Consider the following 16354-nt stretch of genomic DNA (forward strand, 5'->3'; position numbering starts at 1 on the left):
AGGGTTGTTTGATTTAAATCACTGATTTAAATCAACAGATTTTTTAAAAAAATCATTAGATTAAAATCAAGAATATATTTTTATTTTTAAAAAATGTTTTCTAAGATTGAAAAAATCAAAAAAATCAACAACCCTGGGTTAAAGGAAACCAGTGTACTAAACATTTGTGAAATCGGTTGAAACTTGAAGGAGAGAGTAATGGAGTGGAAACCCCCATACCTTAAGCGTTGCCTTTGTACCCCCACCTACGGCACCATAGTCCTCCCATCATCCCCAGCGGTTAGGTAGGGTCGTGCCGGACGAAATCGTAAAGGACGCTCCCTCTATCTCAAAAATAGAAGCTAGTTCTCATTCAAATAAAATGGCGCTACGCGGCAGCACTTGGCAATCGCCTACGGAAGGGTAGGGGCGTGCGCGAGGTACACTGGGAGAGATATGGTGCCGCAGGTCGCCCATCATCATTTCCAATCCATCTGACTCCCTTATCCCTGGTTGAAACGCGCGGACTTTGTTGCATAGAGAAGATTTTTTATATTTCCGGGCGCCATTTATGCAACTTCTGCGACCGATTTTGCCACAAGGGACACCGTTTACAAGTTATGATTTTACGGATATTAAAAGAAATAAATGATCTCGTATTACAAAGTAATTAGCATTTAATTAGTCTTAAAAACGAGAAGTACTGTGCCGCCATTTTTAGGAGCGTCTGCTAGCCAGAACCCGCACGGGATTGATTCAACCAATCCCGTAGGGGTAAGGGGTTAAGGCTAGCAGACGCCACTAAAGCAATAGCAGCGCGGTAGTGCTAATTTAAGACTAATTAAATGCTAATTATTTTGTAATAAGAGAACATTTATTCTTTTTAACAATTTTCCTTTTATATTTTGAAAAAGGCCGTTCTTTTAAGCTAATTTTGTTATGTTAGCTACATTTTCCCTTCAAACGACACAGGCTTAACTTCGGCAGCGGGTGGCCATGTTTGGTATCGCCAAGAACGGATTCAGGATACCATAAGAACGTTGAAACAAGCCAATGCTGGCACCATGAAGTCATACTTTTCATAATATGAGGGAAGGGCCTATATTTTTGGGAATTTTCTAGCGCCCTCTAGAGTCTAGATTATCATTCATTTATTTCGCGTTTCCGTTTCCGGACGGAAAATGGAGTCTCCCAGGTCTAGGAGTGTCGGGATCAGTGTAAAGAACAAAACGGTTAAAATAATTAATGATGAAGTGATATATTTAAAAAAAATAGACCATAAAGAAGTTATTAAGAATGTAGAATTTCTATTAGAGAGCCAGATTTATCTGGATCAAAGTCAATTCAACAAATTTTTCAAACTTTGGCGTAAAACGCCAAGGCTTAAGGTGACAAATTCTGAATTATGTGATATTAGCCACTTTGAATGTTTAGTTATTTGCCTCTGGAAGACTTTAATTGATTTATATGAAAGTTCCTATGACGAAAAAAAGGCTTCCGATGTCAATAACCTGCACCTTAGATCTTCATGGCGCGAATTAATAATGTCAGACATTGAATCCAGCGTTTATCTTCATGAAAATGAAGAAGTGACTGAAAATCAATGCAAAGCTTCTGAAAGGAGGGAGCAATTAAATTCCATGTGGCTAATGAGCCTGGAAATGAATGATGCCCCCATATCAAAGGTAATATTGCATTAATATTAATAAACATTTCTTAAACTGCCAGATTATAGTGAGCTCTTAACTTTTGAATTTAGAATATGCTAGACGACTTTGCGATAGTGGTTAATGCTGTAGCCAAAGGGATATTTTCTACCCTTATATTGTGCCTGAGCTTAATAGAAACTTCACATGATGGTAGTGGAGTGGCCACTGAAAGTTGCACCGCAGAAATCTCCACAAATGTTCCTGACCAGTCTTTGGATTCTCGACTAATTCAGTTAGGGGGAGCCTCTCTAAAAAGTATTCATGCTCTATCAAAGAATCTACTTAGGAAAAATATCAAACAAAGAACTCAAGCAAGAAACCATTTGATGCTAGTCAGAGCATTTTCAATGACACAAAGTGAAAAACTTTGTCATCTTCCCCAAAGCCTACGACTAAGAGACAAAGGTTTCCTATATTTCTTGAAAAAGGTTTTTGACCCATTTCTGAGGGCTGTTGATTCCAAAATAAAGGAGAATATGAACAAAGGAAAACTTTTAATATTAGGATCAAAAGTAGCAGCTGTATCGTGCCCAAAAGTGAAGTATGACAACGATTTAGAGGCTCAGTTTATGAAAATAGCTGACAGTATTACTGGCGAAAATTCTCACAAGAAAACATTCTATCGAATGTTTATTTCCAAACTTGTAAATGCAAGATTTAATGATTTCCTTTTTGCGTCTTATTCAGAAAAAACCCCAAAGGGAGGTTTTCTGTTGCGAGACAAGTTGGGAACAATGTCAATAAAAAAATCTAGTAAAAAAATAAAAAAGGGAAAGGCTGTGCAAAAAACAAATGAAGTGTTAGTGATCACATCAAAAAATGCTGATTCCTGTGCTAAAAAAGTTATTGAAGGTGCAAAGCCAACTATACCAGGTCAGTCTGAATTCATTGAAGCCAAAGAGGAAGTTCCTAGTAAACAAGTTATTTCTGAACCAGAAAAGCCAACCGTACCAAGTGAGGCTGCTCATAAGAAAGACATGAACAAAGTTCCTATTAAAAAAAATAAGCAGAGAGCTCCTCGTAGAAAATGTGCAGTCAGAAGTCAAGAAACTCAGGAAGTAAATCAAGCCTCTACTAAAATGGTCCAAAATAAGGGAAGAGTGAAATCTCCAGCTAAAAGAGAACATGCCACCGTAGTGTCTAAAATTCGCACACCACCGCCTTACAAACCTAAATCAAAGAGATTAACAACAAAGCCTAAGAAATTAGATGATTATTATCATTAGAAAATGTGATAGCCTTAATTCTTGTGATAAACTATGGTTCCTCTGTTACTAAAATTTTAATGTGATCAAAAGCTTGTGATAAATTCTTGTGATACATATGAAAATAAAAGTCATTTTTGTTTCAAAGTAAAAATTAGTTTATTCATTAACTTTGCATAATTTTAAGAAACACAATTTTTGTCGGGAGTCAAGGGCTAAATTTAAGTTTTCGCCTTCTAACTCTTTTAAGTTTTGATTTTGCCACTGAAATGTGACAGCCCCGGTAATTGTCGTGTGTAAATTTCTGACCTTGTACCTCAATTTTCATAATGTTCGTTCTTTGCGCCGAAATATAGTTAGAGCCTGTGAGCTTTCCCCCCGAAACTTCTCTAAACTGCCCGAACAAACTTTCAATGGCACTACCATTTACCCTTCCTGGTATGATGCAATTATTTGGATGCTCTGTCAAAAAGTCTTGGGCCAACTCTTTAAAGCCAAAAACCATGACTCTCAGAAGGTCCCATGTTTGCCAGGACAGAAACACTCTTTGTTGAGGAGAATTGAGGTTTATATCAGGAAATGTGTCCAGTACGTCATTCAACCAATTCTCAAAAAAGCTGAATCCTTCACTTATAGAGGATAGTACTTCATGTTTTAAGTTGTCCATCCGGACCCGTTTAAGAATTCCTTCTTCGAAGATTTTATTGCAACTAAGGAGATATTCTCGGGTAGCAATAATTTCGTCTTGATGTGGAGGAGCAGGCTTATCATCAGGGTATGCAATCTCGTATAAGGCCACTAACATTTCCTCCTGTTGCATGATCTTTGACGGTGCTACATTTAATCGTGTCCAAGTATCCCTATCGATATAGCTCTTGTAAAGTTTGCGAACTCTTTTCGCCTTGTTCTCATTAGACCTTTTGAGGTCTTCATCATAGACGTGGCGCACCGCGTTCCATCCAAATTCCACTCCACAAAATTGAAAACCTTTTGTACCCAGAGGTCTCGATGCGTAAAGTGCTGAAACCATGCTCTTCAATTCATGGGATGGGCATATGATCCATGACAATCTTCGGAATGGCCAACATGGATGCTTAAACGACGCGGTTATACTGTGATCTCTTGATCCATCTTCCCTTGTAGCAAAACTAAATGAGCCTCGCTGTTTTAAGGTATGCTTAATTAAAGACAGGTTCGAGCTGGCGCCATCGCAAACTAGTGCTCTGGTCTTAAACCCATAGGAATGAAATGCATCTAACACGTCTAATAGGATGGCATAAAGAATGGGGTGCTTTATCGAGCCACTGGAAGTAACATATGGGCCAACAATATCAAATTTATATGACAGGTCACGCCACAGGAATTGAAGAATGTAATCTGTTGGGGCTGGCATATCATCTTCCACCATTTTGTAAACATCAATGAGCGATTCATATTCTTTGGGATCCAGTGCTAAGCCCGTTAATTCATTATTCTTGGCATTCCAGTGAACTTTTGTTATACAGTGGACTTCATCGAAGATGAGTATTCCTTCACCGAGTGGTTTGCGTAGTCCCTTTTCAACTTGTTCTGCTTGTATTTCTTCATATTTTGATTTTTGTTCTGCTAAATAATCAAAGTTTATTCCTGGTTTTTGTAGTTTGGCTCTTGTGAAATCTTTTAGAGAATCCTCGCAGGGAAGCTGTAGAATTTTGAAACTCCTTAGAGCTCGATATGCGGCAGGACTTCTAATATATATTGCCAATGCTATTCTGTACGTAATCATTGACCAAATGTTGCTAGTTTTCCCAGTTTCTAGTAGACCAATAATAAACATAATTATTAAGTACTCAGTTGGAACAAGTCTTAAAAAAGTCTTACCATTCCTTATTTGATCTTTAAAAAAATCTCCCATCTGTTCTTGGTGCACACGATCTCTGTCTCCCTTCCATGCTTCTCTTAGCTTTTTGGAAACGTTCCCGTTGTTACTTCCTTCAATAGCCTCAGTTAATTGGTTTGGAAAATCTCTCTCAATTATTTCCACAATTTTCGAAAGTTCTTTGCTTTGGTTTTCATTTAAAGGTACTTTCAGTTTTTCTAATTTCTGTTGAAGCTGTTTATTCCTTTTTAAAAGCCATTTCTTTTCTCTTCTTAAATTCTGAAATCTCTTCTTACGAGTACGAGGTGTCAGTGTTGATATTTTAACTCTCGAAGACACATCATATTTTGGCCTTTTCAAATTATTACTTTCGATGTCAATAGTACCTTTTCGTTTGACATATCCCTTTAAATTGCTCACATATTTTTGGCATTCTTGGCACTTTGTACTACTTTTGTTTTGGTTAGGCTTAATGAATGAACAATTTGGGGACTCATATCTCAGGAATGGTGATGTTCTTTTGACCAAAGTGGAACTATTAACCCTTACGTCACCATTTATAAATGCTTCCTCCGGTGATAAACCTTCACACACACGGCAATTTCCTTTTGCTGATACCTTATTCAGTAGTGGAAGTAGTTTTTCCGACACAAGAAATCCTTCCTGTGTCCATTTGATAACTTCAGGTACAAAATCTTTTTCTATGCTGAGTACTTGAAAACTGGCCCGCAATGATGAACCGCTGATAGTAATTCTAAATGGGTTTAGAACAACGTTTTGCTCACTCATTTCAAGAAAAGACGGATGTGATATAGCTGCGTAACTGTGGTCTTTATCAACTGAATAATTCGGTAAATCATTAAGACTTTACAAAATTGTTAAAATATTTGAAAAAGGGTCAAAATTTATTTTACCTTGTATATCAGTGCTAAGCCTTGCAATTTGAGGGAAAAATACGTGGTCGTTTCTAGTAATGACAACCGCAAAACTGCCTTCTTTGACATTATAACTCAAGCTAGTATTTAAGTCCGTTAGTTCAGAGGTCTCAATTGTGGTTTTTATAATTAATTCGACTAATTTAGGAGTTAGTTTAACACCATCGTTTAGATTTTGAGATGGAAAGCCATCCACGGGCACCTCCATTTTGAAATGTTAGAAAAAGGTCAGTCTTTGACCTTATACCCCACCGATGGCGCTAAAAACGGATTTTAAGGCGTTGCCCAGAAGGAAGGCGGGAACTGTTTTCGAAAGAAGTATGACTTCACGGTACCAGGGGATAATGCTACCATTCAACGTTCTTATGGTATCCTGAATCCGTTCTTGGTATCGCTTTGGTTCTATGCGCAAATAGCATTTGTGACGACACACTAAGGCTTCTGATATAACTCTATTTTGTTAGTCATGCATAATACTGGCAAACCAATACAGTTAATTTTATGGCAAATCGTCCACCAATTTATAAAATTAACGTTTAACGTATATGGCAAGTTTAATCAATATTAGTTTGACATTTTATTAGCATTATTGATTTGTCTGTACTACCAAGTTGTTTTTACTTTCTGAGATTTGAAGGCAAAAGAAAATATGCAAATTCAATCTTTATTTGGAAATGATACATGATAATGATGATATCATACAAAGAATTTATTTACAAATCTTTAATTGTAAGTAACTTTTTAACACAAACAGCGTATCATCCATTTGTATCTGAGACGAGGTAAGTTTTTGGTTAATTCTCTTTAATTTCGCCAGCTGTTCCCGTTCCGGTGGGGTAATAGTCTCTTTTACCTGAAAAATGAAAACACACTTTAATTTATTATTTGGTGACGAATATGAGGAAATTGCGTTAAATTTTATACGTCTTGAATATGGTCTTCAGGAGCGTTATCATTTTCTAGCTTGGCCAGAATAGCTTTCATAATTTTTTCTTTCTCTAATAGCCTTTTGTTGGTCTTAATTTCGTGAAGGTTGCGACATAAAGCGTTGAATATAGCTTGGTGTATCATGTAGATTACATTACGGCAGACTCGGTCCAAATCAACGTAAAATAGGAAAAATGTTCTAGATGGGGCAAAATCAGGAGTTTGGGGGATTTCTTTAATCATGATGAAATTTTCCTTCATCATTTTATACGTGAATTCCTTCGCGTCTTTAGGAGGGATTAGTGACTTGTCTTCGATTTTCTTTTGGTCCAAGTAAGGTTCCATTAGAAGCATACGAAAAATTCTAGCACATTTTGAACCAAATCGGTCTTGTACCGCGGCTGCTATATTAGCTTCCGTTAAAACCTTGAAAGCTTGACCAAAATCAACTACAAACATGCCACCAGTACGTTCGTCGAATCTCTTAAAAAAACCCGAAGCATCTCCGGTTAGAAGCGTTAAATATGAATCCATTTTCTTCTCAACATCGTGTAAATTTCCATCTTTTTTCATACAATCTATTATTTCGTAACGCGATACTGGGTTGGTTTGAATTGTTTTTGATGGGGTATTAACTTCGGCGCAACGTAATAACGCGCGTACAATTTCCCCAGCTGTAGGGTCGATTCGTTTACTGGCTAGCTTAACAACTTCTTGATCCCGAAAGAATTGATGGAAACGTTCAAAGTCTAACATCCAAAAAACGCCTGAATCAGGTTGGGTAGGGTCTAATTTGATCCGTTTATCTTCAGGTGGTTCGTCGTCACCATTGTCGTTTTTGCCATTAGTTTTGATTACACCTAGGTTTATTTCAACTAGAGCGTGAGCTCGATCTTCCGATACTTCAATATTAGGGCATAAATTATCTTCCTCCTCATCATCTTTCCAAGATTTAACTGGAGCGGGACATCTTCGTAGAAAATAGACAGAAACTAGTCTTTGAAATGTCTCGTATATCTCCTTCGGGGTTACATCTGACAGTCTTTGAACTACCATCTCCACTGTAGCACTCATTTGCAATCTCCCTGAACTTAGAATTTCCTCTACTATAATCTCAGCAATGTTTCCATATAGTGTTTTAGCGGCGTAAATGTACTTGGGGTAACGTACTAACAGTAAAACACTCTCGATACTTAATTGGTATTCGATAATAGCATTGTTTCTGTTGATAAACATAGCCAAGTTGTGATGCAATAGCACACACAGTGCTTTCTTGATTTCTTGTATAGAACATTTTACATCTCTTGATATAAATCGCAAAGATCTAGCACCCCATTTAGCGAGATATGTACCAACTTCTTCTACAACTTCTCCGTAATATTTTTTTAGCAAAATCGAACACAAATTAATTTCGTTGGAAGACATAATTAACGAAATTTTATCTGTCAAACGCTAAGCCTAACGGCTAACGCACGTGCGAAGAGCAGACGTCGCCAGACTTGTAAATAGGGGGTACCAGGCAGTCTGGGAAATAGCACACTTCCTCTGGTCCAAAACCAGTTTATTAATTGCTTGGACTAGTTTTCTAATTCAAGAAGTGGGGGTTTATTAATTGCAAATCTATAGGTTAACAAAGGCTGGGACCAGTCCGGAGAGCAGTTAATTATTTCGGGGACTAGGGGGGTCACTGGTCCCAGGACTAGTTTAAAAAATATCCTTATTTCCCAGACTGGTACCAGGACCAGGGAGGGAGCCTGTGACCAGGGCCGGAAATAAGAAACTTTTCTTATAGGACATGTGCCCAGTGATCCCCTGTTTGATTAGAAAATTTATAGGACATTGTCCACTGGAGTGTGTAAAATTAGTAGCGCTTCTCCATAGTCAAGCTATAAAAACTTCGGAAAATATATTGGTCAAACTGTTTAATGACCCTCTTAGTTTTTAACAAAATTATGGGACATTTTAAAATTTTATTGGACAATGTCCAGTGTCCTGTGCTTATTTCCGGCCCTGCCTGTGACACCCAGAAAACTCGCAGGACACCCTGAAAAAATATCTTTAGGGGGGTCGGGTACTACCCGGGTACCCTGAAAAATTCAGGGCGATGAGAACTCTCCCATATAACGACAGACCAAAACAGCTCTCATAAAAGAGTATAAAAAATAAAATGACGAATATTTTCTCTCATAACTGTGGCAGGAAAGCTCGGAATCCTTCCCTCCCTCACATTTTGATTTGGGCTTACTCCCTAGCCTCTGTTCCCTTCCCCCCCCCCTTTAGGCGAGTGTGACGCGGTTTCTAGGATCAAGAGTTCAAGACTCAAAAGTGAAAGTAAAAGTTAAAAATACGCGGCTTTTCCTCGACACCAAAATAGTTGTATGCCTCAGGATGATATTCACGTTTTTTTTTATTTATTTGCCCTTGTCCACTAAAAATTGGGCTTCAAGGGGGTCGTTGAATTTATCACTATTTTCAAGTCTGATGCCACCCGGCGCGGCCCGCCTCAGCCTGTGCCAGTCTGCCTGAGGAGAGTCTCCGAGTCCTCTTCACTCTTCAGTCCGACTCCGACATTGCGAGTCGGCACTCGTCAGTCATTTACTTAGTCTCGTCATGGTCTCGTTTATGTTTTTACCAGTTTATTTATGAGTTAAAACTTCAATTCTAATTTTATTTAAAACAAGTGACGCTAGTTTACATTCTATGGTTAAACTACAGTAATTTCAATAAGTAACAGCACCAAGGCCCAACGTTTAAAGCTGCAAAGCAAAACAGTGTAAGAATTTCAAAAATTTGGCGGGAATTGGGTTTTAGATTATGACCAGCTAAATGTGCGCTTGTTTTTGTTGTTATTTAGTTTTATCAACTGAATAAATTTCCCCCCTTTTCCAAAATTTTACTAAATTGGATATGTTTTAACCCCTAAATATTGCCATTTAACAAATTATTGCCAATTAGCTTGTTTATTGCCACCTTTTTCACAATATTCTTATTTTAGCTTCTTTCTTCCCTAAAAAGAGGCGCACTTTTAGCCACTCGAGTCGTCTTACATTAGCCAAAGAGGGTGGTCACCTTGGAAAGAGCCGAAGACGTGACAACTCTCTTTCACTGGCTTTAGGCCTATACTATTTTAAACCTAACTGAACAAAACCTGAAGTCTTGAACATGAGCATAAATATTGTATTTCAGTCTTCTATTTTAAAATTTATATATGACAATTGGACATCTATTCAAAGTTAATTTTCGATATGTGTATCTTATTTATTCTTAATGTATTGTTTTGTCCAGGTAACCTCTGTGGTTGCCAGTAGCTTTGGGTTAAATAAAATCTGAACTTAAAAATAACCAAACCTAACCTTACCTAAACCAAATCACCAGGCAGTAACACTATTCTGGTCAGATTGCCAAGGGTTGCCACAGTACCTGGAAAACCTGGAAAAGTCCGGGAATTTGAAGAAGGGTGTCAGGGAAATTGAATTGTCATAAGTCAGGGAATTTCCGGTGCATACTGACTTGAGAAAATGTGTAGTCACAGCCAACTTGGTGCACCGACTCAAATGAGGGACAATGATAATATCCTATAGGCCTACATTAACTGTTTCTGACACTTCCTAATAAAGTTTTATTAATTACTAAATAGTAGTTTCAATTAAAATCTGTGATTAAATTAGCATAATTGTAAGGAATTTTTAAAGGCTGCATTCTTACTTGTCTGTTAGTGTAAGTTTGAAAGTTGGTCAGCGAAATTGGCTTTAGATGGTCAGGGAAAACCTGGTAAAGTCAGGGAATTTTGAAATGAAAAGCCTGTGGCAACCTATACCCGAATTGGAATATAGTCTAGACTTCCCCCTCTTCTAGCCTTAATTCTTGTTATTCTAACCATATTTTTGTATTAAATTACACAGGTATTATCAAAATGAGTCCTAAACGTCGAGGATCGACCACTGATATTCCCGGAGCTAAAAAGAAAAAGAAAAATGATTCGCAAGTTGATGACACAATGACTGTAACCCCTCATATATCCCAGAGATTCACGGAGGAAGCGGAATCTGGAATCATCGAATACGTTGCCTTAGAGAACTTCATGTGCCACCAGAAACTTTGTTTCACATTTGGTTCTAACGTGAACTTTATTACGGGAAGAAATGGCTCTGGCAAGAGCGCGATTTTAACTGGGATAGTTTTAGGCTTAGGAGGTAGAGCAAGCGCAACCAGTCGAGGCCAAAGCGTAAAGAGCTTCATCAAAAGTGGCAAAAACTTTGCCTTTATTGAAATTGTTTTGCGTAATGGAGGTACCAACCCCTATCGACAAGAAGATTATGGTAACAAGATCCTAGTTGAGCGCAGACTTAGCTCTGACGGAACGAGCACGTACAAACTAAAAAGTGCCAATGGGAAAATTATATCGAACAAGAAAGAGGAACTAATGAAAGTTTTAGATCAGTTCAATATTCAAGTTGATAATCCAGTAACAATCTTGAATCAAGAAACGAGTAGAAACTTTTTAAATTCCACTGATAGCCGTGATAAGTACAAATTCTTCGCCAGAGCTACCCAATTGGAAGATATTGAAAACAACTACGCAATAGCGAAAAACAATCATGCCTTGGCTAATGATCGGTTGACTAAGAAAGAAAGAATTCTTCCGAATCTTAAAAAGGAAATGGAAGAGAGAGAAAAAGAGTGGCAGAATCACCAAAGCCTCGAGAAACAACGTAAAGATGTCGCGGATCTGAGGCTACAATTACTCTGGTCAATAGTCAAAGGAAAAGAGAAAGAAGTTGAAGCTCTACAAGAAAAGAAGGAAAAATATGAGAATGGCGTTGCTACTCTCGAAGCCAAGATTGAAACGGAAGAAGAGAATATCATCGCCGCTCTAAAAGAAAAGGATGAAATTGAAAACGATCTTAAGAAGTTGGATGATGAAATGACTCAACTGAAACCCCACTTCAACGATTTGAAGGCTCAAGAAACTGACCTTAAGAAAGATAAATCCACCAAAGAATTGGCAGTCAGAAAGATTACGTTGGAGATGAGAAACATAAATAAAGACAAGGTGGACCTCTCAAATAAAATTCAGCAACTGAAAGCCGCCGGAACTCAAGATTACACCGAAGAGAGACGTCGAAGAGAGATAGAGATTGAAAATTTGAGTCAACTTAGAGAAGAATTACAAGCAAAGTTACCAACCACTCAAAACGATTACGAGCAAGTAACTGGATCAGTCAAACATAACAAAGATGAACTCTTTAATTACCAACAAGAAGAAAGAAACATCAATAGACAGATTGAAAATTTGAAGAAAACCTTGGCTAATTACGAAGCAAGTCGTTCCAATAACTTGAGGAAGTTTGGAAGATATATTCCGGAAGTTGTTAATAAAGTGGAAGCCGCTTCTCAACGTGGAAAGTTCATAAAGAAACCCGTTGGACCCATTGGGAACCACGTTGAAATTTTAAACGCGGACTTTGCTTTGGCCGCTGAATGCTGCATTGGTGGAGTTATGACCGCGTTTTGTTGCGATAATATGCAAGACGAGAAAGTCTTATTAGAGATATTTCGTACAACAATTAGAGATGGCCCTAAACCTCCCATAATGGTTAGCAAGTTCGAAGATTACGTATACGATGTCAGAGCCCATTCCGTCAGGAGCAACGAATATAAAAGCGTTTTGGATACACTGTCAATCAAGAATTCCGTCGTTGCCAACTGCCTGATAGATCAATGCGAGGTTGAGAGCGTACTGTTGGTAAATGATAGCCCCTCCGCTAGGAAATTAATGTTGAGAAATCCTCCACCAAATTGCAAGATGACATTTGCCGGAAACGGAGATACTATTTATCCCGCTCCTAACTTTCGTTTCTATTCTTCAACAAAGAACCAAGTCAGATTCCTAACGACGACTGTTGAGGAAAATATAAATGAAATTAACAGAGAGATCGAGAACTTGAATGCCCAGAAACCTTCGATTCACGAAAAGATTAATCAAATTAAAGAAAGGATTAATATAGATACGAGGCATCACAAAGAGTACGAGGCTAAACTAGGAAAATTGAGGAAAGAAATAAATAGCTTCAATTTAAGAATTAACGAACTGAAGAACATTGAAGACCCGGAACCACCAAATTTCGCGTTATTAGAGGAAGATTTAGAAGGTTTAGCTTTGAAGCATCGGAATTTGGATGAAAAACGGCAAGAAGCGGACACGGCTTTAAAAGAAGTTGATAAGAAGTTGGTTGAAGTTCAAGCTGAGATTAAAGAAATTCGGGACAAGATAGACGAGTTCCATATTGTATCTGAACCTATCAAATCAAAATTCACCAAACAAGCCGAAATTTTAGGACAACACCAACAAAAGAAATCGGCTATCGTAAAAAAGCTGAAGGAAATCAAGGCAGCGTTGAAAACAATCGATGCGGACTTAATTAAAGCTAAAGCCGAAAGTAACGAATTAGCCGAAAGAACATTAACGATGGGCGAAAGAATTGAAACTGATAAAAGTACAGAGAGATTGGAAAGAGAGATTGCCGAGTTACAAAAGCATCTTGATCGAGAAGAAGCCAAGAGGGGAAAGAAAGCGGATGTTCTCAAGAGGTACCGGGATGCCCAAATTCATTATGACAGTGTTCATGTGCAAATTGATCAATACAAAAGATTGATAGATCGTTTGATGGAAACACTGGATCACAGACACGCTGCTTTTACAAAGTTCCGAAAAACCGTCGAGATGAATATAAAGTACCTTTTCATGACTTGTCTGGCAACCAGAAGCTATAAGGGAAAAATAATCTTCAATCATGAGAAAAGAACGTTGGACCTTTTAGTGCAGCCCACGGAAAGTGTCGAACACTTGAACAACGACATGAAATCACTGTCAGGAGGGGAACGCTCTTATTCCACCGTTTGTTTCATTCTCGCGTTATGGGACGCCATTGACAACCCCTTCCGTATTTTGGACGAATACGATGTCTTCATGGACATGGTTAATCGCAAACTCAGTATGGATATGATGTTAGCGACCGCCTCGGAAAATTGGGATCACCAATTTATTTTCTTAACACCGTTGGATATGCCCATCAATAATAACCTCCCAAACATGAAGATATGTAGGATGCCTGATCCAGAGCGTGGGCAGGAGTCCGCGTCTTAACTTTTTATGTAAATTTTATTGTTTTATTTAGTTCTAAGTTTTCATCATTCCATTAAATGTTTTGTGTTCATTTTATATTTATGGTTATTTTTTCAATATTCGAAATTTATTGATAATGCCACTTAATGGTTACAAAAAATATATTAAATTTAGTAAAGAGTTTAAATTTTTAAGCTGTTCTTTTTTTTAAAAAACTTGTGAATAAAATGTTAAACAACACATGTTTTGGTTTCAGTGCATTTTCCAAACTTTCCCTGTGAATAATAATTGGTGTTTTAAAAACTTAATTAATTCATAATTCTCCAAAGTTAGCTTATTTAATTTAAGACAATTAATTTTACCCCTTTGAAACAGGATTGAGAGGAATTAAAAAATTTATCATAGTATTTGGGTTTATCTTTTCCAAGGCAAACTACGTTGCAAAGTTGATACTAAATAGAAAAGTAATTATATTATCCTGAAGAAATTGGGAAGGGTTTTATCAAAAGTATATAGATATAAAAACAAAAAGTACATTTCGTTGAAACTTGCTCTCGCCGTGAAGTATGAGAAGCCCGCCTTTATCCCAGAATAGTGTCGACCCCTCTGCGTATCATTCCCTTCCCGACCGTGGCACAGGGAACAAGCCGTGAATAGGCTTATTAAGTAGTACCAAAAGTCAACGTTTGGATCGCCAGCATCGTGTACTACTTTCTATAAACCTATGACGTTAAGAAGCTCCTCCCCTATTGGTTAATTCGTGCAGGGGGTTGAGAGAAGGGTAGTTTGCTTCTCAATTTACATGTCGTTTACAGCCAAAGCCAGGGAATTACTAATGAAGTGTACTTTTTGTTTTTATTTCTATACACTTTTGGTTTTATGATCTTACAATGACTAAAACGAGGTTTTCTTCTTTACCCATCATTTTAAAACAAACATCCAGGGCTTCTTTGGTTATACATTGTCCTTTAAAACACGTCTTAGGTTTAGAGAAATAATAAATTTTTATCTTAACTCTCGAAGAATGAATTCCGAACGAAAGTTAATTAGAAATTGAAATTCAACTGAACCTAGTTTTTATTCTCTGCATTTTTCACGTCTTCATGACACGGGGCTCCGTTTGGTTGCTGAATGCTTGTAGATTTGTTACCATTTCCATCAATCAAACATACACTTGAGCACGAATCTCCCTTAATTGCAAAATTAATTATAAATAGACCAATTTTAATTCTAGAATTAATTTTAGTGGCTTACATATTCTCTATAATCTATTGTTTCATTTTGTTTTTTGTAGAGTTCAACGCATTTTTTCCGCGAATCTATTCTGCCTACAGTAGTTAAGCCTGAAAATAATTTTCTTGTTGCGTTTTAATCTTAATTTATCAACAAACCCGATCAAAACTTACCCCAAATTGGAATGATGCATAAAAAGAGGATTTCGAACTAATTATATAAGAGGTATTTTAATTAACCACGAGATAGTAGATGTAATACCGTTATTCGTGGTAATAACAATAACATCGTTAATTGAATAGGAGTATGACAAATATGAACTAAAACATTCATTAGGGGAAACATCTGCGCAATTATTGGGCTTGTATTTCAATACTAATTGATTTTTTCACTCTATATAAGGTTTATTATTTTAATTTTAAAGTAATTTGAGCTTTATTTGTTTATGTCAAATCGTGTAAACTTTGGTTCTGCGTTTTGTATGTTTAAATTTCGCGGTAAAGTAGGTGTGCTGCCATTTTTAAAGAACAGCATGCTGCATAAGTGCATTGCAGACTTGTAAATAGATTGAAGGTTCATGGATTGGTAGCAGGCAGACTTGTAATAGCGGGCTCCCGACCCCCTCGAAACCCAATTTGTTGGGGTACCCGGGGCTCCCTTGTGGACAAGGGTAAATAAATAAAAAAAAACTTGAATATCATCCTGAGGCATACAACTATTTTGGTGTCGAGGAAAGAAAAGCCGCGTATTTTTAGCTTTTACTTTCACTTTTGAGTCTTGATCCTAGAAACCGCGTCACACTCACCTAAAGGGGGGAGGGAACAGAGGCTAGGGAGTAAGGGAGCAAGCCCAAAACAAAATGTGAGGGAGGGAAGTATGCATTCCGGGCTTTCCTGCCACAGTTTTGAGAGAAAATATTCGTCATTTTATTTTTTATACTCTTTTACGAGAGCTGTTTTGGTCTGTCGTTATGGGGGAGAGTTCTCATCGCCCCGAATTTTTCAGGGTACCCGGCTGGTACCCGACCCCCTAAAAATATGTTTTCAGGGTGTCCTGTGAATTTTCTTGGGTGTCACAGGCTCCCTGGTACCAAAAACATTGGGCTTCGAGGGGGTTGGGAGCCCGCAGGGCTCCCGTTGAAATTATCACATAGCGAATTCCACTGACTGCTCTCGGTGCGCTCCCATGGAGCAATAAATATAGGAGACCCTGATTTAGCAAAAACAGTCTTTAACGAAGCCGAGAGCTACTTCTCCCATTTGTATGGCTCCATGGGAGCGCTCCGCGAGCAGTCAGTGGAAATCGCTAACAGTTTCTTGGAAATGAGCTTGGCTTACTGGCGGTATTTTAAGTACAGAAAAGCCCAATTTCGAGACAACAGT

General features: G+C 37.8%; 4 protein-coding genes and 1 long non-coding RNA gene across 7 annotated transcripts; 2 read left to right on the forward strand and 3 right to left on the reverse strand.

The window, feature by feature from the left end:
* The first annotated feature begins 988 nt into the window (after positions 1–988).
* On the forward strand, positions 989–3047 carry LOC149587385 (uncharacterized). 2 transcript variants are annotated; one of them, XM_089863687.1, is made up of 3 exons: positions 989–1664; positions 1739–2561; positions 2625–3047. In XM_089863687.1, the coding sequence occupies exons 1-3, from the start codon at positions 1161–1163 to the stop codon at positions 2912–2914; spliced, it is 1617 nt and encodes a 538-aa protein (XP_089719813.1). In that variant the 5' UTR covers positions 989–1160; the 3' UTR covers positions 2915–3047. The 2 variants fall into 2 exon arrangements, with proteins under 2 accessions (XP_089719813.1, XP_089719812.1); XM_089863686.1 differs by having other exon boundaries at positions 1739–3047.
* LOC149587386 (uncharacterized) lies at positions 3028–6064 on the reverse strand. The gene is made up of 3 exons (XM_089863685.1): positions 5666–6064; positions 4754–5590; positions 3028–4687 (listed from the first exon to the last, which is right to left on the reverse strand). The coding sequence occupies exons 1-3, from the start codon at positions 5892–5894 to the stop codon at positions 3102–3104; spliced, it is 2652 nt and encodes an 883-aa protein (XP_089719811.1). The 5' UTR covers positions 5895–6064; the 3' UTR covers positions 3028–3101.
* Positions 6065–6336: 272 nt separating this feature from the next.
* LOC149587387 (DNA-directed RNA polymerase III subunit RPC3-like) lies at positions 6337–8120 on the reverse strand. The gene is made up of 2 exons (XM_089863688.1): positions 6611–8120; positions 6337–6539 (listed from the first exon to the last, which is right to left on the reverse strand). Exons 1-2 carry the CDS (start codon positions 8036–8038, stop codon positions 6396–6398), a joined length of 1572 nt encoding a protein of 523 aa, XP_089719814.1. The 5' UTR covers positions 8039–8120; the 3' UTR covers positions 6337–6395.
* Positions 8121–9163: 1043 nt separating this feature from the next.
* On the forward strand, positions 9164–13981 carry LOC149587388 (structural maintenance of chromosomes protein 6-like). Its single transcript, XM_089863704.1, has 2 exons — positions 9164–9384; positions 10516–13981. The coding sequence occupies exon 2, from the start codon at positions 10527–10529 to the stop codon at positions 13758–13760; it is 3234 nt and encodes a 1077-aa protein (XP_089719830.1). The 5' UTR covers positions 9164–9384; positions 10516–10526; the 3' UTR covers positions 13761–13981.
* LOC149587389 (uncharacterized) lies at positions 13878–15129 on the reverse strand. Of its 2 annotated transcripts, XR_016380376.1 has the most exons (5): positions 14994–15129; positions 14810–14929; positions 14629–14718; positions 14102–14191; positions 13878–14014 (listed from the first exon to the last, which is right to left on the reverse strand). It is a non-coding gene; the product is annotated as an uncharacterized LOC149587389 (long non-coding RNA). The 2 variants fall into 2 exon arrangements; XR_016380375.1 differs by having other exon boundaries at positions 14629–14929.
* Between the last annotated feature and the right edge of the window lie 1225 nt (positions 15130–16354).

This window comes from Phalangium opilio, unplaced genomic scaffold (genome assembly GCF_054372755.1).
Source record: "Phalangium opilio isolate 3A_F unplaced genomic scaffold, DU_Popi_V2 ptg001170l_1, whole genome shotgun sequence".
Lineage (NCBI taxonomy): Eukaryota > Metazoa > Arthropoda > Arachnida > Opiliones > Phalangiidae > Phalangium > Phalangium opilio.